The 22585-nt window shown below is 42.0% G+C and overlaps 1 protein-coding gene across 1 annotated transcript in view; it reads right to left on the bottom strand.

The window, feature by feature from the left end:
- TP63 (tumor protein p63) overlaps positions 1 to 14488 on the bottom strand; it is a 235587-nt gene extending 221099 nt beyond the window's left edge. Inside the window, exon 1 of the mRNA XM_082252082.1 lies at positions 14361 to 14488. Within this exon, the coding sequence (XP_082108208.1) occupies positions 14361 to 14473 (113 nt within the window). The 5' untranslated portion in view covers positions 14474 to 14488. The remainder of the gene's footprint in view (positions 1 to 14360) is intronic.
- Positions 14489 to 22585: the final 8097 nt, after the last annotated feature.

The following is a 22585-nucleotide window of genomic DNA, read 5'->3' on the forward strand; positions in this document are numbered from 1 at the left end:
AGGATTTTGCTGTCTTCCGTCCAGGCCACTTTTTGCGATTCGGCGCTGTGCTACTTCAACTGACAATTGCGCGGTCGTGCGACGCCGTACCCAAACGAAATTTACGTCCTTTTTTTCCCACAAACAGAGCTTTCTTTTGGTGGTATTTGATCACCTGTGCGATTTTTACTTTTTGCGCTATAAACAAAAAAAGAGCGTTTATTTTGAAAAAATAACAATATTTTTAACATTTTTTTATATGAAATTCCCCCCAAAAAAGATGTAAAAACCAATTTTTTAAAAAATTTTTGGCCAATTTGTTTTCTGCTACCTATGTTTGGTAAAAAAAATCACAATAAGCGTATTTTGATTGGTTTGCGCAAAAGTTATTGCGTTTACTAACAAAGGGAAAGATTTCTGTCATTTTTAGTGTTTTTTTTTTTTAACGCGTAATGGCGGCGATCTGCGATTTTTTTTGTGGGACTGCGACATTGCGGCGGACAGATCGCACCCTTGACTGACATTTTTGACACTTTTGGGGTTACCAGTGACATTACTGCAGTAATCAGTGCTATATATATGCACTGTTACTGTAAAAATGACACTGGCAGGGAAGGGGTTAATTTTATTGGAGAGGGAGGGGTTAATGTATGCCTGGTGCTTACTGACGTGTAGGGGGGGAGGTGACTGAGTGAGTCATGGACAGATCGGATGTCCAGCTATGCTGAACAGTCCGATCTGTCACTCCCTGTCACTATGGAGATCCGCCCGCTGTGTTTACACACAGCGGGCGGATCTCCACACTAGATCCCCGGCGATCGGGGCAGAGCAGCGGCGATCGCCGCTGCTCCTCCCCTGGCCCGACTCCCGCTGTGAATGAAAACAGCGGGAGCGAGCCTCCGGCGGCGCGCAAGCGCCGCCCAGAAGGGGGAGTGTCTGACGACGTTAATACTACGTCGTCAGACGATAACGAACCACTTTGCCGCAGTACTATTACCGTACTCGGTCGGCAAGTGGTTAAGCAAGGGAAGCAAATTCAAATCAAAATAATTGGCCAAAGGGCCTCCAACTACTATCCTTAAAGTGTTACTAAACCCACAACAGTAAAATCAGTGTGTATATGCAGCAAAGCATGCTTGTTATACTTACTGTGGAACCTAAGGGGTAATCCTCTGCATTGTGTAAAAAGGTTTCTTGATCTTGTAATGCACAGATCCTCCTTTTTCTTCCACAGACTCCAGAACATTTCCTGATAAGACAGAGCCTTTGGAGTAGGGCTGCACATACTCAGTTTGGTGAGTATTGCTAGAGATCAGCACATGACCAATCAGCACTGTCCAGACAGAGGGTCAGGGGTTCTGGATCCTGATAGGACAGCTCAGTGAAGTATAAAAACTCTAGACAGACTCAAAACTGCCGATGAGAAAAGGTATTTAGCAGTTTATATTTACTAAATCAATTACATTTCCATGTTCTGTGTACTGTGGGAGACCAGATATAGTGAATACAGGGTACTGATTTTAGTAACACTTTAAATATTTAAATTAATCCACCTAGCGTTGAGGAGTGTTTGTGGGCGGTTTAGCATGGCAAGGATGAAGTGGGAAAAAAGAATAGATGTCCCCCAGTTAACCTCAAGCCTGGATTGCGAGCCAAAGGTGTCTATAATCCCCAACGCTTTGGGTAGGGAGAAAGCGGTGTCATCTAGGTACAAGAGGGTATCGCCCACATACAAGGATATTTTCCCCTCCACCACTCAGATATGAGTTCCCCGAACTGAGTCTGCATTCCGTGTTTGGATAGAAAGTGGCTCCACCGCTAAGGCATATAAGCCCTTGTCCACCGCTGAGGAGAGTGGACACCCTTGTCTTGTTCCAACATGGAGAAGAAACAGGGAAGACAACAAATTGTTGGTACGAACCCTAGCAGTAGGTTGCGAGTAGAGCAGATAAATTCAGGTTATGAATTGGGGCCCAAATCCAAACTTGCGGAGGACAGCCCAGAGGTAGCTCCATTCCACAGAATCAAATGCTTTTTCAGCATCAAGGGAGGCTACCACCCAGGGCAGGGCCGCCCTACCATGGGTTCCACTGGGTTCATTGGACCCAGGCAGCACTTGGAGAGGGGCAGCAAATTGACTCCCAAGTTTTTTTTTCCAGAAGTTTTGTGTGTCATCAGTTTGCGGTGCGTTTAGGGGCGGCATTTCCCCATCTCATACTGCCACCTCTAGTGCAAACTGATGAGTATGAGGAGGCCGAGCGTCTCCATCGTGGAATGTCCCTCACATGATCGTGGTGTGCACAATAAAGATAGACATCAGTGCACTCTATCTCACACAGGGCAGGCTGGATCTTCTAGGGCGATGGGAGCGGCAGACACAGGAGTGACAGGAAGAGTGAGGACAGATAGTGGGTGTTTGGTGGACCAGCGGTAAGTTATGGTAGAAGATAACAGTACATATAATATTTTCCTAAATATTATATAAAATAATGTACGTAGGGTCCTTTTGTTGGGCGTGACTTTTTATTTTTTTTTGGGGGGGTAGGAGGGTGGGAGCAGCATTTCATTTTTGGACCCAGGCAGCACAATGTCTTGGGCCAGCCCTGACCCCGGGGCTAAGTTATACCAGAATTTACCAGTCCAGAATTTACAAGCATTCGTCGAGAACAGTACCTCAAAGTATGTTATTTAAAGCATCTGTATATTTTTAATGTAGCCCTTAAAGCTGCATTTAAATACACTTTCCCTGGTATATATTCATATTTGTTTTAATACCGTTCAGTGAAGAGAGGCTTAAAGGAAAACACTGAAAATACATAAAGCTTTTAAATAAGATACTTGGCGGGTTTTTAAGCTGCATGTGAAACTACAGAACGATACAATGTAGTCTCCTAAAAAGTAGCATTTAAAACAAAAGAAAAGGGAAAAAAAACATCACAGGGATTCTCATGGGGTTCAAACCTGACCCATACAGCCTGGATGGCCAGGAAAGGGAGGGCAGTGATCAAGCAGCCTCCTTTCCTTAACCAGCGCAGCAGGGCCATCTTTGATATTGATTGGACCCTGGGCAAACATTTTCTTGGGCCCTCCCAAATGCACTTATCAACTATTTGCAGGAAGTGCAGGCTCAAGAGGAAGCTGCAACAATGACTGGGCCCGGGGCAGCTGCCCCTTTTGCCCTGTGGTAAAGACGGCCCTGCAGCCCAGGCTTCATGCCTTTCAACATTGGCGGGGTACTTTTCATGGAAGGGGGATAACATCATCCCCCACTACACACAAACATACACACACACTGCAGCTTGTCCCAATGTTGAGGGACATGGGGTTCTTCTCTGTATCCAGTTCTCAAGAGAATGATGGGGATTGTGTGGGAGGACTATGAATCTGGAAGCCCCTTTAAAAAAGGAGACCCCTGATATATAACTTATTACTTATTCTAAAAGAAAGAGTAATAAAAAAAAAAAAAAAAAAGTTAAAAAGATAAATGTAAATAATATAATAAACGTAAACGCATTGTGAAGAAATCCTTTAGCCATCTAACTACTGCACCACTGTTAAAAAAAAAACACTTAAAGTGTATGTAAACTCTAAACAAAACTGTTTTTTTATTTGCTGTCTTTTGGTCTGTTAAATATTTCATTGAAAGTGTTTTATTATATTTGTTGCTGATAGTTTCTTGTGCTCTCTGCCTCTGGACTGTTTTCATTTAGCATTGCTCCATGCTATCTCTGTGGACTACAAAACACCTACCCCTGTAATGGAGAGGAGAGGGAGTTGTTATGTAGTCCTAATTCACTCCCTGTTCTAGAGTGAAGACAGGATGTTTGTTAATGGCAGGATTATCAAGGGAAAATGCATTCTACAGTATAAAAAGGAAAATGAATGCAGCTACCATCATGATTGATAAGTTGAAATACTACCATTTTTTTGTTTATGGAGTTTAGATACACTATAATTTTCTAGGGGCACTGTAGAAAACGTGCAGGGTATGACCAGTGTGCCTTTTGAACTGCTCTTATTGAGCCATCATCGGACAGTGCAGATCACGCAAATGCATTGTAAGCTTCCAATCTGCTATATTGCTTGCACATACCAACAGACTGTAAGTGCCAACATCTTTATCACACTCCTCAACAAATATACATGTACACGTATTTTACAGTTAGGTCCATACATATTTGGACACAGGCACAATTCTCATACTTCTGGCTCTGTATGCTACCAGAATAAAATGAAAATGAAACAATCCAAATGAATTTAAAGTGCAGACTTTTAGCTTTGATTCAAGGGGTTTAACATAAATATCAAGTACAAATTTTAGGAATTGCAACCATTTTAATACACAGTCCTCCCATTTTCTTGGGCTCTAATATATTTGGACAAATTAACATAATCATAAATAAAATGTTCATTTTTAATATTTTGTTGAGAATCCTTTACTGGCAATGACTGCCTGATGTCTGGAACCCATGGACTGGGTTTCCTCCTTTCTAATGCTTTGCCAGGCTCTAACTGCAGCTGCCTTCAGTTGTTCTTTCTGCCTTTAGTATGTCTTCGACAAGTGAAGTGCATGCTCAATTGGGTTGAGATAAGGTGATTGACTCGGCAATTGTAGAATATTCCACTTCTTTTCCCTCATAAGCTCCTGGGTTGCTTTTGCTTTGTTTTTTTGATCATTGTCCATCTATATTGTGAAGCGCCGTCCAATCAACTTTGCTGCATTTGGCTGAATCTGGGTTGGCAGTATATTTCTAAACACTGCAGAATTCATCCGGCTGCTTCTGTCTTCTGTCACATCATCAATAAACACCAATGACCCAGTGCCACTGGAAGCCATGCATGTCCACAATGTGTGCTTTGGGTTATGAGCTGTCCATAGCCTTCTCCACACTTTTTTTCTTCCCAACATTCTGGTACAGATTAATCTTAGTTTTATCCATCCAAAGAATGCTTTTCCAGAATATGTCTGGCTATTTTGGATGTTTTTTGACAAGGCTTAATCTGGATTTTCTATTCTTCAGGCTTTTTTGGTCTGCACCTTGTGTGGACCCTCTGTATCTGCTCTTGTGAAGTCTTCTCTTGATTGTAGGACTTGACAATGATACACCCACCTCCTGGAAAGTGTCCTTCACTTCTCTGGATGTTGTGAATGGGTTTTTCTTTACCATAGAGAGGATCCTGCAATCATTCACCACTGTTGCCTTCTATGTACTTTCTGGCCTTTTCATGTTGCTGAGTTCACCAGTGATATGTTCTTTTCTCAGAATGTACCAAACTGTTGATTTGGCCACTCCTAATGTTGCTGCTATCTCTCTGATGTATTTGTTTAATTTTTGAAGCCTTATAATGGCTTGTTTCACTTGCATGGACAGCTCCTTTCAATGCATGATGTAGGTTCACAGCAATAGATTCCAAATGCAAATACCACACTAAAGCTGGATACACACTATACAACTTTTGTTGTTAGATTTCCTTTAAATTTACCTTCAACTATGTAGTGCAGGGGCCTGCCTGATTGCATACAAATTGAAAGTGTTTAGGGTTGACCTCATATTATATGGTTTTGGTAGATCTACAGGGAAAATATCTAAAGACAATTGTATAGTGTGTATGGCCCATAATGGGCCATACACATTATAAGATTTTCTGAAGACTTTTTCCTTTAGGCTGGCCATACACTATACAATTTTCTTATTCAATTTCCTTTAGATTTACCTTAAACTATGTAGTGCAAGGGCCTGCCTGATTGCATACAAATTGAAAGTGTTTAGGTTTGACCTCATATTATATGGTTTTGCTAAATCTAAAGGAAAGTTGAACAAGAAAATTGTATAGTGTATGGCCAGCCTTAGACTTACCAAAACCATATAATATGAGGTCAAACCTAAACACTTTCAATTTGTATGCAATCTGGCAGGCCCTTGCACTACATAGAAAAGGTAAATCTGAAGGAAATCTAACCACAAAAGTTGGATAGTGTGTATCCAGCTTTAGAATCAACTCCAGACCTTTTACTTGCTTAATTGATGAAGAAATAACGAAGGAGTAGCCCACACCTGTCCATGAAACAGCTTTTGATTAAATTGTCCAATTACTTTTGGTCCCTTGAAAAAAGGGGATGGCTAATCTTAAGCGCAGTAATTCCTAAACCCTTCCTCCAATTTGGATGTACATACCCTCAAATTTAACCTAAGAGTGTGCACTTTCAGCCCATATCCATTATATAACTATAGCTTGAATATGTTTTGGTAAATACCTGAAAAAATCTAAAATTGAGCCTGTGTGCAAATATATATCACCTAACTGTTAATATTACCTTTATGACCCGGTTTATTAAAATGTATATTTTTCATAATCTTTCAGCAAATTTTTTTTTTTTTAGTAACTAACTTTAACTGGTAAAGCATTACGGGGAGGTGAATTTCTTCTGGGATCAGCTGCTGGAGTACTTCTAGCTGCTTAGTAGATAAGAGTGGTTAAATCCCCCCCCCCCCCCGCCCTCCAACTATTTCCTCCAGCAGTACCTTCAAGTTTTGCAAAGGGGAAGAGAAAGTTGCCCTCCACATGGTTCCTCTCCTACTTTAGTACCTTGATCTTTACTGTCCCTGATTCATGCACTGGGGGTGCTTATGTCAACATTCATAAGGACCAGAGATACGCCAATGAGAAAGCTGGTGCCTTGGATGCCTGCTATTCCCTAGGTGCATGCCTAAGTGGTCTTTTGAGTGATCTTGCTCTGTCAAAGTGGTGTGATATAATTTCCTAGACATTCTGATGTATAATTCCGAGGGCGATATTTATTGAATATTTTTTTCTCTTTACTTATCACTAGCGATGGGCGAACAGTTTGGCCCGAGCATGAGTTCGGGCTGAACATTGACTGTTCGTCCGTTTGACGAATTCAAATTTATTGGGGCGTTTGACCATTTGTTTGGCCCGCCGAATGACCACAATGCACTGCACCGCCGCACAGTGCATTAGAAGCCCTGGTTGGCTGAAGCAATGAAAGCTTTGCCCAATCAGGGCACAGAGCACTGTCAGAGCCATGATTGTAGAAAGTAATTATGACTCTATCCAATAATGGCTTATTTCTCTTAGTCCCACCCCACACTATAAAAGTACTCTGTCAATAGCTGCCATTTGTAGTGTGATATTGGCATGGAGACAAATAGAACAGGGCTCTGTTCAGTGCTACTAGAGAATTAGAGTGCTTTAATGTCCTATTTTGATTCTATTGTGAGTGTAGAATATTTTTACTTTAGTGTCACTTTAGTGTGAATCAAGTGATAGTTCAGTCAGTGTGAGCGTAGTAAACATTCATTTTTAATTTAGTGTGAATCTAGTTCAGTCAGTGTGAGTGTAGTGACCTAAATTTTACTTTAGTGTCAGTTTGTTTTGTCAGGGCAGGTTTACTGCATAATAGTTCAGTGTGTTAGTGCCCGTTTAACAAAGTATATTTCTGTGTTTTACTGCACGTTTAAAGCGGTATATTTCTGTGTGTTACATGCCGTTTAACGCAATATATATTTCAGTGCGTTACTAGTCTACACGTTTAATGCAGTATATTTCTGTGCGTTATTGCACGTTTAACTCAGTATATTTCAGTGCGTTGCTGCATGTTTAACGCAGTATAATCCTGTGCCTTATTGCACGTTTAATGCAGTATATTTCAGTGCAGTACGTGCCATTTAACGCAGTATATTTCAGTACGTTACGTGCTGTTTAACGCAGTATATTTCTGTGCATTAATGCACGTTTAATGCAGTATATTTCTGTTCGTTACTGCACATTTAACGCAGTATATTTCTGTGAGTTATTGGACATTATACACAGTATATTTCTGTGCATTACTTCTATCCAAAGTCTGCAGAAAGGACACCAGAACTTATACAAAAAATATCTAATCTTGTTCCCAGTACACTACATTGTAGCCTCATCATACAGACTGGCTCCCCAAGCCGATGTTTACAAAATAAAGAAAGCGTGCAGGGAAAATGTCATTTTTGACTTTAGAAATGCAATTATTTCTACAGCAGCTTCTATACACAGTACAGATGTGCCACTTTATCGGTAGACTAAGGGGACCCCCAAGGCACTATATTGAAAGAAGTTTTTCATTTTTTTTTTGTTATTTCTCATTTTGATGCTTTCACTTTAGGCATCAATAAATCACTACTCATTTAAAAATTACGTTTTTTAAAAACTTTCTTTCATTGATTCATGTCCCCTAGGGCAGTATATGTACCCTCATAACCATTGTATGCCTAATTACTTCAAAATGGCACTTTTGGTTTTTCCAGTTCGGGTCCCATAGACTTCAATGGGGTTCGTTATTCGGATCAGAACTTTCGTGATGTTCGAAAGTTCTTGTGCGAACCAAACAGGGGGTCGTTCGGCCTATCCCTACTTATCACAGTGAACTTGTGCTTACTTCTGTTCAGCTGTAACTAAATTTAACAATTTGACTTCTATGGACAAAACAAGTCATATCAATCATGTTCCTGCCTTCCTCCTCCATGGAAAAAGATATTATGACATGACAGGCAGGACAATGTTTAGCATCAAAGAATGCAGTCAGAAACAATCTCAGAAACATAATAATGTTGTTGTGACAGAAGGACTTCTTTGATCCAACTATTTGATACACAACATGAACATGTTGAACATGAAGGTTTTATCAGGAATTCTTGGTTTTAATCTGCACAATACAGTAATGGCTTCAAGGATCTGTTTAGGCCTCTAATGTCTCACTACTCGCAAAATGACTTTTGTGTGTGTGACAGGACTAAGTCTGATTTTTAAAATAAACTTAAACTCTCTCCAAAACTCGGAGTGAACAAGGGATGTTTGATTGTTTTCTATGTTCCCCTTGGGAAGGTTTACCCTATTTCCATTTGTCCAGGTGACAACTGTGAAGTCACAGTCAACGGGGATGCAGAAGCAATAACATTATTTTTTAGAGTCCCTGGCAGCTATACTGTATATCACTGTTGTGTGCCTTTCAGGGAGATTCACCCTAATATTATGTTCCAGGATCATTTTTAAAGAGGCAAGAAATGAGGGTCTTCATGAGAGACATAAAAAACACCTGCCAGAGGTATTCAGAAGTAAAAAAAATAAAAATAAAGCTGTGTCTTAATTGTTTCTTTATTTGCATTTGTAACATTTGTAACATGTCCCTGATATATAAATTCTTGAGACCCCCATTGGGAATGTAGTATCTAACTGGCAGATTATATGGCAACAAGTAATCAGTTCACCTTCATTGCTCACTTTCAATTTGGCAATAGTCAAAAAGCACATTCTCTCCTGGTACCTATGCTGGATTGGAACACAATCACATTTCTATTCTTCAGTGGGGAAGGAAAGCTTTAGTAACATTTATTGTAGTTTTATTATGTTATATAGCTGTCATGCCTAATCTACTTCGTGACAATTAAAATAAAGGAGGTGGAACCTTACAATGTTCTATATATTCCTTGGAAATATTGCAGTGCTGGCTTTGGCTCATTCCCCTTTTACTTAGGTGAGACCCTGCAAAAGAGGCCTATAGTCCCATATCTGTCACTTGGGTACTTTTATAATTTGTCAAAATGTGCAATGTGGATGGCTGAAGAGAGAAGGTGAATTGGAGAAGGCAAATGTTAATGCTAAATATATGTATTAGTTTGTATTCATGCTGTATAAGAGCAACAATACTTCTTACTGAAATTTGCCATTGAACAAAGATTACCACGTTTTTAATAATAAACAAATAGTAACAAGCAGATCATCAATCAAAAGCAGGTTAACTCCAAGGTATAAAAGAAAATGAGAAAATGAGCTATCATACCAGAAGAGCTTGTATATTAATTTGCACTGCAAACTCCTCTAGAGTTCAAGCGTATCTCAAGGAAACAATAAGGTATTGGCCAAAAAAAATCGAATCCAATCTGTAACAAGGTCGGATGTATCATCCTTATGCCTCGTACACATGATCAGATACTCATACGAAAAAAATCGCTTTCGAATTGATCGCACGATAATCTGATCGTTAGTAAACAGCTTTCGACAGCCAATCACGACATTTCGTCCAAGAAAATCTAAAGGAACAAACATGAAAACTTTTGTCATAACGATAGCCTAGCGAACGACAATCGTTTCATCAGTATAGTATGCATTTGCTAAAAATCGATAGGCAAAGACCAGGCATGATCAGAAGCACGAAAATAACCCAGAAAAAGCCTGGCTGCCATTGTTTTTGTTTTGCACTATCCGATACATAGCTATGCAAACAGGAGGCATTTCCAGAATCATACCAAAAAAAGCATACGTTTAATACGCATTGTTGAATTCGATACTAGTGCGAACGATAAGTCGTCTGATTATCTGATCGTGTGTACGAGGCAATATTCTGCTGTACCCCATAAACATCCCAGCTGTGAACATGCTGATTTCTGGAGTTTCAGATATCAGTCTTCCAATATCCATGTTGGACATCTCATATAAAAATATTTCAATTTCCTTATCAGCGCAGTTTTTACCTTACTTTTGCAGACCAGAGCAATTCCAGCAGAGGATAAAATAAAAATGCATAAGGGCAGATAACCTTCAGATGTCAGGTAAAAAATATTCAATTGCAAAAGTATGAAGGAAGACATTAAAAAAACAGACAAGCAGACAGAGAGATACGATTACATTCCCTAACAACTAGAACAGTTGTTATCAATGACAACCAATAAATACTGCAAAAAACATAAATGTGAATCACTATTTATCTTGCATTAGATTCATTACTATCTAAAACTTGTCATCTGCTAATTGTGAAATAACTGCTTTATATAGCTTTCTTTGCTCAATTTGCCTCTGTAAGTTGTCCTCTAGATAGATCATTTAAAGTCATTGTAAAGTCTTGTTTTTTTCTTCTTCTATTAAAAAAACAAACATTTTATACTTGCCTGCTCTGTGAGGTGGTTTTTCACAGAGCAGCCCAGATGCTCCTCTACTCGGGTCCCTGACTGGAGCTCCTGGCCCCTCCCTCCTGTTGAGTGGCCCCACAGCAAGCAGCTTGCTATGGGGGCACCCAAGCCGAGCTGCAGCTCTGTGTGTCCATTCTCTCATCTGATTGGCTAACTGAGTTTGATTGACCGCAGCAGGAGCCAATGGTGCCACTGCTGTGTCTCAGCCAATCAGGAGAGAGAGCCCCGGGTGGAGGCACTCGTTGACATTGCTGGATACAGAGGGGGCTCAGGAAAGTATTAGGGGGGCTGCTTCACACAGAAGGCTTTTTATCCTAATGCATAGAATGCATTAAGATAATTAAACCTTCTGACTTTACAACCACTTTAAATTCAGGAAGTACAAACATACATACAATGTATTGTCTGCTTCTTTAAACAATTAATTTTTTCCTGGCTCCTCAGCCAATCCCTGAACCACACTCTGTACCTTCCTGTTTGTGGGTGTCTCCCTTGCATAGTCAGCTGCAAAGGGGATACCCATGCATGTGCTCATTCAGCCAAGGCGGTGTGTGTCCACTAAAGTACATAGCGAGCCATGCATGCACACTCCCAGCCAGGGCTGTGTGTGTCCATTGAAGAACATAGTGCTTAGCAAGCCATGCCCCTGCTCCCTTGAGCTTCTTACAGATAGCTGCAGGAGCCAATCGAAACTTTAGACTCACATACCCTGCAACCTGGAAGATGGATGGACCCAAGAGCAGTTATAAGGACAGCAAGTAAGGGGATTGGGGAGGGGGTGGTTGTAGTTGTAATGGAGCATTTTGTACCTTAATGCTGTATATAAATTAAAATAAAAAAAATTAAAAAACACACACTGAGGCTTTAGTAGTATTTTAAACATCTGGTTGCATCACAAACTTATTGTGGTAAAGCCAAGCTGAAAAATATATAAATCACCCCCTAACATCATTCGATATGTGAACCAAAAATATGTATTCACCAGACTGAAAAAGTCCAATTCCTTTAATAAATAATCCCTCCTCTGTCTGCCTATAATTGATATTATTAATTAATAATTTATATTCGTTTTTAATTATAACTTTTTAGCACCCAAGGGTCTACTGAAATATCTGGATAAAGTAACCATACTCAATTTACCATTCCACTTAGAGCAATAATGGTTTCTTCAGAAATCATTGATGATGGGCAGTTAACCATATATGCACACTGTGTGTAAATGGGGGTATTGTTATGTTTTTCTCGTTAGTCAATGATAGACATACAGCCATTTTAATGCCCTTCACATAGAGTGCAATGATGGCGTCTTTCTAGGACACTGATCGTTGTGCCCAAAGCGCACTTTGAAAAGTGTAGGGTTTTATGACCTGCATTTTTCAGCTCAGACATATAGATGAAACTTTGAGTGGGAAACTCCTTTACTGGATATGGGGGTTCAAACCAGGTTAGGAGTGATATCACATTGGAAATTAAGCCATTCAGCTTAAACTTCAATGTGCTCCTCTAACTGCTCTCGAAAAAAGCTATTTAGGGAAGGTTGAGATGGATGACCCCAAAAATGACCATAACTTCCCAATCAAATCAACTTTACTTTAACTGGAAAACTTGTCTGCTGCAAAAAGTTATACACAAAATGCTAATGTTTCCTTCTTTCATACATTGAATATTATTTACAAGGCTTTAAATTAACCTAATGATAAGAGAAAGTCAGCACACCAAATTTAGATCTAGATGGAAAGTTTACTGAAATCCATATCAGCAGAAAAGTTACACCAACATTTCGAGGAAAGGGCAACCCTGTTTTTAAAAGTAACAAGCAGAGCTTTTAAAATAAACCTGTCATGAGTGAAATACAGGAGCTACTATTGTGCACCTCCTTCTGAAAATGCTAATTACCTGGCTTATATGCTGATCATCAGGGATTCAATAATTTCTGAGTCACCAACTTAGAACAAGTATGCATATCATCAAAGTAAGGGAAAAGACGCAAGTACTTATTTGCATACTTGTTCAGGGCCACTGACTCAAGGTTTTGAAGAAAGCATATCAGTAAGACAGCCAGACATTTAGCAATTTACAGGAAAAGGTCAGGTGTAATTGGCTTTTTGCTTTCTCATTGATAGATTTCCTTGTTAGAGAAAAACACAGTAAACAGATAGTAGGTTATGAAGAAAACTTAGTTATAGAATTAAGCATGAAGGGCTTGAAGTCCTATGATAATTCAGTGGAAATGTATAGCTGCATAGCGTATTAACTAATAGTGCCAAATAGTCAAGTGATACTTGTAACATATAAAAGTATACGTCTTAATCATTAAGTAGTAAGTGCATACAGGTACAATCAAAATGGCACTGTTGGTCACAAAAAAGCTCCATCCTGCAGGAAGCTTTCTCTTTTTCAATATGATTCATGCAGAAAAAAATGCCACACAATAAAATATTCTGCTACTAAACAGGATCTAAGTACTATTTTGGTCACTGAAAATGCGCCATCAATTTTTTTTTAAACAACAATAAGTTTTACAACTAACATAATAACATAACATAATATTAATATAATAATAATAATAAAAAAACATAATCCAAGAGGTCATATATACTAGATGATTTAGTTCACTCTAGAACCTTACACACACGGATGAGCTTCCTGGCAAATATAAAGGACCTTAGCATTGTTTGCATAAGGGATTCTGAGTAATAACAACATACTTTCGTCTTCCTATATTATATGAAATCAAAGGAATTTTTGGGCTCTCAAAAAAGATATAAGGAACACGGTGCTCTAAAACAATTGCAAATTACAGTGGACCACCTCAACCAATCAGGATTCTTCTTTTGTTTGTGTGACTAAACTGTCTTCTCAAAGCTGATCAAAGAACAGTTGGTATGGGTACCTGCACATAAATGCTCAAAGGCCACATAATAGGTCAGTTTTGAATAGGGATCGCTCATAATTACCAAAAGGTTCAAAGAAAAAAAAATCACAAATAAATGTAGGTCCTGCCCATTATACTGCAGACACATATCACTAGTAGACTTTGGTCAGGATATGGTTTATGGGAAGCAGTGCATCTAATTATCACTTAACATGGCAGACCCAGATGTGGGAGGGGACTTCCTTTCTTTATTTCCCAGGGATATGGCCTGTTTTTGAATGTCAGCAAAAAAAGTTAATATTTATCATTAAAAAATACCTTTTTATCATATGCACCATATATTTCTTATACGTCCACAGATCTTTAACAAACAAGTTGCATTCTGAAACTCTATGAAACAGCAATATAAATACAAAGAAATTCATGGAGAAATCCTTGTAGTATAGGTTACTCATAAAGGCTTATAGTTCAAACAACAGCAAAACTGTAAAAACTGCCAACTCATCTAACATATGCCCAAAAAAAGAATAAATGTGGTTGGCACTCACCTTGATATGTGTGGATCTGGGTAGTATGGCAAAGCTGTACAGGATTCAAAATTCATTTTCTTCTGCTTCTTTTGGTTTAAAGACAGAAATAAATATCTAGTAGAGATGTACATGAAGATATTAGGTTTAGTGGCATCTGCTAGGAGTGATAAAAGTTTTTGACATTTGTCAATAGGCGGACCTTGTCACTGCATCAGCCAATGAAATCCTTCTAGTGGCAGAGGAATTGATTCTCACCAACTGGACAGGCTCATGTATTTATTTGTTTTGCTTGGTGTCTGAACCAGTCTTGGCACACACGTCACTTTCAAAGCTAAGGAGATTGTTGTGGAGGAACTATGTAAACTGCTCATTCGTTGGTCAATTGATGGATGAATTGGAAGTTTAATTTCAGGAGTACAATCCGTTGATTAGTTTGCACTATATGACTGGTCTTCCTGTACTGCTGAGACTGTGAATTCTAGCTGCAGCCCCATCTGATTTAGAAGTCACTAGTATGCTAATACGTTCAACAGGGGAATTTTTCTGTGTCCTTTAATACCCATCAACCGTTTGTTGTGGTCACGGTTTCAGTGCAGGGAGCAAAATGCAGGGAAATTCCTTCACATTAAAGAAATTATGCGTGTCTCCCCAACAATGATGTATACTATATACTGCAGTGATCTTTTTTAGTTTTTTTTTTCTTTGTGAAGAAAAAAATGTATTCTTAATGGCTCTTCAAGTATTGATTTATCTGCAATTAAGAAAAAAAAAAAGTATTTTATAATTGACATAAATAATAATAAAAAAATGTTCTGAAATGCAAAAATGACACTTACATGTGTTGGATGGCAGACCAGTTCTGAACTCCTGACACTTGGCATGTTTCTGAATTTGTAGTTGTACATCTACTGAGAGGCAATAAGCTACAGTGATTATGCACTGTGTGCCTTCTCTAACTCGGGTTCCTACACAAACTCCCACCCAAACAGCCTACTGTAAGCCGATCTGGGTTTTGTGGTTTTGGAGAATGAAAGGAAATATGAATCAGGTTCTAATTTAAAATAGATTCCTAGAAGAAAAAATAGGATCACTGTATCTATGCAACTGAACTGTTACCCCCCTATAATAAGGCACTGACCCAGGGGCTTCATACCTATCGTTTACCTGCATGATGACAACATCAGCACATGCCATAGTCGTGAAACATGTTAGAGTACTGCAAATCATTTATGTCGTGTACAGGGTGCCATGTGGAAATTCCTTCACTCCGCTGTCCATGTGCCAGAGTGGTCAGAATGCTATTTAAAACTTGACATTCTCCACCCACAGACAGCTTGATAGTCCTGAACATCTGTGAATTGTGAATCCTATAAACTTGAAGTTTTGAGCAGCCGCCAGCTAAAATACTTTGGATGACAATATGGGTAGACTGCAAGACAATATGGGGTGCACACAAAGGAGATTCATTTCAAAAGTAATTATAGAATCAGTAATTGATTTCAGAACTCTTGGACACAACTTTCAATCATGCACTGAAGGTAATGCATATTTTTTCTACTGTACGTGAGAGTGTTTGTCCTTGTTTTTATTTATTATACCATTGGTCAGCCATTAATTTGTGACTTTTATGCAATCATCCGTTCGGCACCATATACCAATTTCATTAAATCTAATTGACAGATCCTTAAAGGGTAACTCCACTTCCGTGGGGGAAAAAAGTAGCAAATGAAGCAAAAATGATATAGCGTATAGAATTGCAACACAAAAATTATTGTGATTGAATATTATTAAAAAATGCCTTTCCTTTTTAATTTGAAACTGCTGTAATTTTCTGAAAATGCAATGCAATGTGGCTACTGAACACCCCCCAGAAACATAATTTCCTGCTTGTGTGATTGGCTCACTGATTTTCCCAGAAGTCTGCAATCAGATTTCAGGCGTCCCCTGCAACAAAAATTTCATTTTGGTGAGATACTCCCAATAGTGAATTATATCTAAAGGGATGCAGGCCCAGCAGCTTTTATCATTAGTGCCCCGCAGCTGCACAGCTGATTGATAATTATGAAACCACTCCCTTAGCACAGGGACACAGACGAACAAATAGTGCTTTCTTCAGACTAACACAAGGTAGGAATCTGCAACAAAGTTCGTTACAATCCCTGCAATGTACATAGATCACCCAGAGGGGAACTTTTTTTTCTCAACAAAAGTAGAGTTACGCTTTAAAGTGATATTAAATGCAATTTAAAAAAAATATATACACACATATATATATATATATATATATATATATATATATATATATATATACACACACTGCAAAAAATAAAGGAGCACTTTTTAATCAGAGTTTAGCATCAAGTCAATTAAACTCCTGAGATATTGATCTGGTCAGTTAAGTAGCAGAGGGGGTTGTTAATTAAATTTAAGCTGCTTTGGTGTGAAATTAACAACAGGTGCACTAGATGGGTAACAATGTGACAACCTCCAAAACAGAAATGGTATTACAGGTTGAGGCCACTGACATTTTTTTCCCTACTCATCTTTTTCACTAGTTTTGCATTTGGCTAGGGTCAGTGTCATTACTGGTAGCATGAGGCAATACCTGGACACTATAGAGGTTGCGCACCAGTCCAACTCCTCCAGAAAAGCACATCTATACCTGCCATTGCCAGAAGGCTTGCTGTGTCTCCCAGCACAGTCTCAAGAACATAGAGGAGCTTCCAGGAGACAGGCAGTTAAGCCACTAACAAGGCCGGTATCTGCTCCTTTGTTCAAGGAGGAACAGGATAAGCACTGCCAGAGCCCTACAAAATGACCTCCAGCAGGCCACTGGTGTGAATTTCTCTGACCACACAATCAGAAGCAGACTTCATGAGGGTGGCCTGAGGTCCCAAAGTCCTCTAGTGGGCCCTGTGCTCAATGTCTGGCACCATGGAGCTTGATTGGCATTTGCCCGTTGAATACCAGATTTGGCAGGTCCGCCACTGGCTCCCTGTGCTTTTCACAGATGAAAACAGGTTCACCCTGAGCACATGTGACAGACTTGAAAGGGTCCGGAGAAGCAGTGGAGAATGTTATGCTGCCTGTAACATGGTTCAGCATGACCAGTTTGGTGGTGGGTCAGTGATAGTCTGGGGATGCATATCCATGGAGAGACGCACATACTTCTACAGGCTAGACAATGGCACCCTGACTGCCATTAGGTGTCGGGATGAAATCCTTTGTCAGACCCTATGCTGGCGCAGTGGGTCCTGGGTTCCTCCTGCTGCATGACAATGTCCGGCCTCATGTGGTGAGAGTATGCAGCCAGTTCCTGGAGGATAAAGGAATTGATACCATTGAATGGCCCCCACGCTCGCCTGACCTAAATCCAATAGAACAACTCTGGGGCATTATGTTTCGGTCCATCCGACTTTGCCAGGTTGCACCTCAGTCTGTTCAGGAGCTCAGTGGTGAACCCAGAGGAGACAGCCAGCTCCCTAAGATGTCAGGAAAGAAGATGGCCCAGTGGGAGCTTTTGGCAGAACATCATCATGCAGCAGCTGAGCAGCAGATCACAGCGGGACAATGCTAGATTTGTTAGCAAGGTGAGTATGTGAATAAGGGATATTCCATCAAACCAGGAAAAAAGGGGTCAAAAGCAAAATGAACCCCTGTGGGAGAGGTACAAGGGTGAAGTTCCTCTTTAACCTCTTGCCGACCGCCCGCCGCATATATACTGTGGCAGGCTGGCTCAGCTGCCCAAATCTCTGTACTGTACAGTGATCTGCAGAAGCGCTTCTGGGGTTGAGTGCACACCGTCGGCAGTGTGCTTCCGCCCCCACTAGGCAGCAGGAATGCTGATCCACAGGGATTGCTCCCCGCAGAAAGAGAACACCGGTCAGCTGTTGTAAACACAGCTGTCCGTTGTTCTCTCTGAAACGATCACCTGTGTTCCTCCTATACTGAACAAAATGATAAACACAACTTGATTTTGCTCCCATTTTTCATGAGCTGAACTCAAAGATCTAAGAAAACCAGGATTCATCTGTGAAGAGAACACCTCTCCAAAGTGCCAGACGCCATCGAATGTGAGAATTTGCCAACTCAAGTCAGTTACAACGATGAACTGCAGTCAGGTTGAGACCCCAATGAGGACGACGAGCATGCAGATGAGCTTCCCTGAGACGGTTTCTGACAGTTTGTGCAGAAATTCTTTGATTTTGCAAACTGATTGTTGCAGCAGCTGTCCGGGTGGCTGGTCTCAGATGATCTTGGAGGTGAAGATGCTGGATGTGGAGGTCCTGGGCTGGTGTGGTTACACGTGGTCTGTGGTTGTGAGGCCAGTTGGATGTACTGCCAAATTCACTGAAACGCCTTTGGAGACGGCTTATAGTAGAGAAATTAACATTCAATTCACGGGCAACCGCTCTGGTGGACATTCCTGCAGTCAGCATGCCAACTGCACGCTCCCTCAAAACTTGTGACATCTGTGGCATTGTGCTGTGTGATAAAACTGCACATTTTAGAGTGGCCTTTTATTGTGACCAGCCTAAGGCACACCTGTGCAATAATCATGCTGTCTAATCAGCATCTTGATTTGCCACACCTGTGAGGTGGATGGATTATCTTGGCAAAGGAGAAGTGCTCACTAACAGATTTGTGAACAATATTTGAGAGAAATAGGCCTTTTGTGTACATAGAAGAAGTCTTAGATCTTTGAGTTCAGCTCACGAAAAATGGGGGCAAAAACAAAAGTCTTGCATTTAAAATTTTGTTCAGTGTGTATAGGAACACAGGTGCCCCATAGGAATGCATGGGGGGACCGTTCAGATCCACCAAAAAAACGAACAGGCGGATCTGAACAGTCCGTCTGTGTGAAAGGGGCCTTAGAGTCTAAAGCCAAAATTGTTTCTTTTGTTTTGTATAGAAGAGCTTCTGTCAGTTTTTTTTTGTTCTCTTTGTTCCTGATGGAGAAATTCATCCTCTCTATTTGTCCTGATGATCAATATCATGAGGACTGAGAAAGAGGGAAAATCTAACATTTTGAGTTGTTACCTGAACAGGAATAGAGGGAACTCTTCATTTTAAGAATTGTTCTAGTAAAAACTGTTTATAGGTAGTGATTAGGGTTGAGCGGACACCTAGATGTCCGTGTTCGACGGGTTCGGCCGAACTTTAAAAAAAAGTCCGGGTCCGTGTCCCGGACTTTTACCGAACTTTTCCCGGACACCGAACCCCATTGAAGTCAATGGGGACCCGAACTTTAAGGCACTAAAATGGCTCTAAAACACCAATGGAAAGGGCTAGAGTGCTGCAAATGGCAGCAAAACGTAGTTAAGAGCATGGCAAGTGCTCTGCAAACAAATGTGGATAGGGAAATAACTTAAAACAACAAAAAAAACACAGAAAAATAAAACAATGTTCTTCATCGCTGAAGGACGAGGCCCATATGGAGTAGGAGGGAGGTTGAGGTGGTGGTGGATGTGGCGGTGTCATAGGCGTGCGCACAGGGTGTGCCGGGTGTACCTGGGCACACCCTAATCACCTAGGGCACATAGCATTATCGCTCTGTTTGCCAGTGAGGAGATGGGAAAGATCTCCCTCGGACCTGCTCTGCTCTATTTCTCTTTGCCAGCAGGGAGAGTAATGTATCGGGGCCATGTACATGTAGGCAAACACATGCATGTGTATTTCAACTTTGGGGTGCACACCCTAATGCAATAGGCTGCGCACACCTATGGGCGGTGTAGGTGGAAGCGGCGGTGGAGGAGGACCAGGGCCGGATTAAGAGCATCATGGTCTTGGTGCTGAGGATTTTGAAGGGCCTTAAGGGCCGTGCCTTGGCATGCACCCAGAGGAGGAAGGGTGCAGCCATGCATGCCTAATTCAACATGGGATGCTGTCTCTGAGGCCCATAAACACATCCATGCATCGGCAACTGTCCCTCCTTGTCAGGCCTTCGCGCTGTGTGGGGAGGTTCTGAGGGTGCTGCCTGGGGAAGCGAGCATAGAAGCCAGACTTCTGTGTTTACAAGTGACAGAAGAGCGGTCACAGTGAATATGGCCAACCCGGGGCCTATATAAAAGGTAGGGGCCTGGAGCTGCAGCTCCAATAGCCCCTACGTTAATCTGGCCCTGAGGAGGAGGACGAGGTAGCCAACACTGCTTCTTTTCACAAATTTTAAATGAGGGTACACCCCAAAAGAGTGAGAAAGAGCAAAAATGGAACAATGGGTGGGTAAGGTCGGTATCCATTGCTATTCTGCACAAGGTACGGAAAAGTCCCGTGGGATCCATGCCTGGTTCATTTTAATTAACGTGAGCTTGTCCACATTGTCTCTGGACAGGCGGCTGCGCTTGTCTGTTATAACGCCCCCAGCCGTGCTAAATACCCGTTCAGATAATACACTGGCTGCAGGGCACGCCAGCACCTCCAAGGCGTAAAGGGCAAGCTCAGGCCATGTGCCCAATTTGGAGACCCAGAAGTTGAAGGGGGCAGACCCCTCATTCACTACATGTAGGCGTGTGCACACATACTGCTCCACCATGTTGGTAAAATGCTGCCTCCTGCTAAGACGTTCCATCTGAGCTGCTGGTGCTGCTGTTTGTTGTGGCGTGCTGACAAAGCTTTTCCACATTTCGGCCATGCTAACCCTGCCTTCTGAGGTGCTGGCGGTGCCCTGGTTGCGTTGGCGACCTCCTCCTCCTCCTCCTCCTCCTCTGCCTTGTGCTTCCACTGTGGCCCCGCTGTCAGATGGGAATGCCAGCAGCATCGCATCTACCAGCGTGCGCTTGTACTCGCGCATCTTGCGATCGCGCTCCAGTGAGTGAATTAAGGACGGTACGTTGTCCTTGTAACGGGGATCCAGCAGCGTGGCCACCCAGTAATCAGCACAAGTTAGAATGTGGGCAACTCGGCGGTCGTTGTGGAGACACTGCAGCATGTAATCGCTCATGTGTGCCAGGCTGCCCAGAGGCGACGAAAGGCTGTCCTCTGTGGGAGGTGTATCGTCCGTGTCCTCTGACATATCGGGGTAGTTTTTAAGGAACCTCTGCACCACCAAATTCAGCACATGCGCCAGGCAAGGGATGTGCGTCAAACCGGCTAGGCCCAGAGCTGCTATGAGATTTCGCCCATTATCGCACACCACCAGGCCGGGCTTGAGGCTCGCTGGCAGCAACCACTCATTTGTCTGCTGTTCCATGCTCCTCCACAACTCCTGCGCGGTGTGTGGTTTGTCCCCCAAACAGGCAAGTTGTAAAACTGCCTGCTGTCGTTTACCCCTGGCCGTGCTGAAGTTGGTGGTGAAGGTATTACGCTGTCCGGATGAGGAGGCGGTAGAGGATGAGGTAGCGGAGTAGGATGAGTTAGGAACAGGAGGCAAACTGAAGCACCCTGCAATCCTCGATGGTGGAAGGACATGCGCCAAATTGCTATCCGCCTCAGGCCCATCCGCCACTGCATTTACCCAGTGTGCCGTTAGGGAGATATAACGCCCCTGACCGTGCTTACTGGTCCTCGTATCGGTAGTTAGGTGGACCTTGGCACAGATGGCGTTGCGCAGTGCACACCTGATTTTTTCCCCCACTTGGTTGTGCAGGGAAGGGATGGCTTGCCTGGAAAAGTAGTGGCGGCTGGGCACGACGTACTGTGGGACAGCCACCGACATAAGCTTTTTAAAACTGGGCGTCTCCACCAGACCGAATGACAGCCAGAGACGTTTCTTGGTTTTGAAGGTGTGTACTCCACTGCAGCTCGTGCTTTGCACTTAGATGCCTGATCATGCAGGTTGTGCTCAGGTTGAGAAGGTTTATGCCTCGCTTCAGGCTCTGATTGCACAGGGTGCAAACCACTCGTGTCCTGTCATCAGCACATTTTCTAAAGAACTTCCACGCTAGAGAACTCTTTTGAGCTGACTTTGGTGCGCTCGTTCCCTTGCTGCGTTGGGCAGTAGCAGGCGTAGTGTCTAGGGCACGGCCGCTCCGCTTCTGCACCCTGCTCCCTCTTCTGCTGTGCTGGTGGCTCTGTGCGACCACCGCCTCTTCCTCCAAAATACTCAGGTCACCTGCATGACCTTCATTCCATGTGGGGTCGAGGACCTCATCGTCCTCCACATCATCTTCCACCCAGTCTTCACCCCTGCCCTCCCTGTCGGTCTCCACAATGCTGAACGCCGCAGCAGTTGGCACCTGCGTTTCGTCATCATCGGAGACGTGCTGTGATGGTCCTTCCATGTACTCATCTTGAGAAATAAGTGG

Source organism: Pelophylax lessonae (genome assembly GCF_965119305.1).
Source record: "Pelophylax lessonae genome assembly, chromosome: 3".
Lineage (NCBI taxonomy): Eukaryota > Metazoa > Chordata > Amphibia > Anura > Ranidae > Pelophylax > Pelophylax lessonae.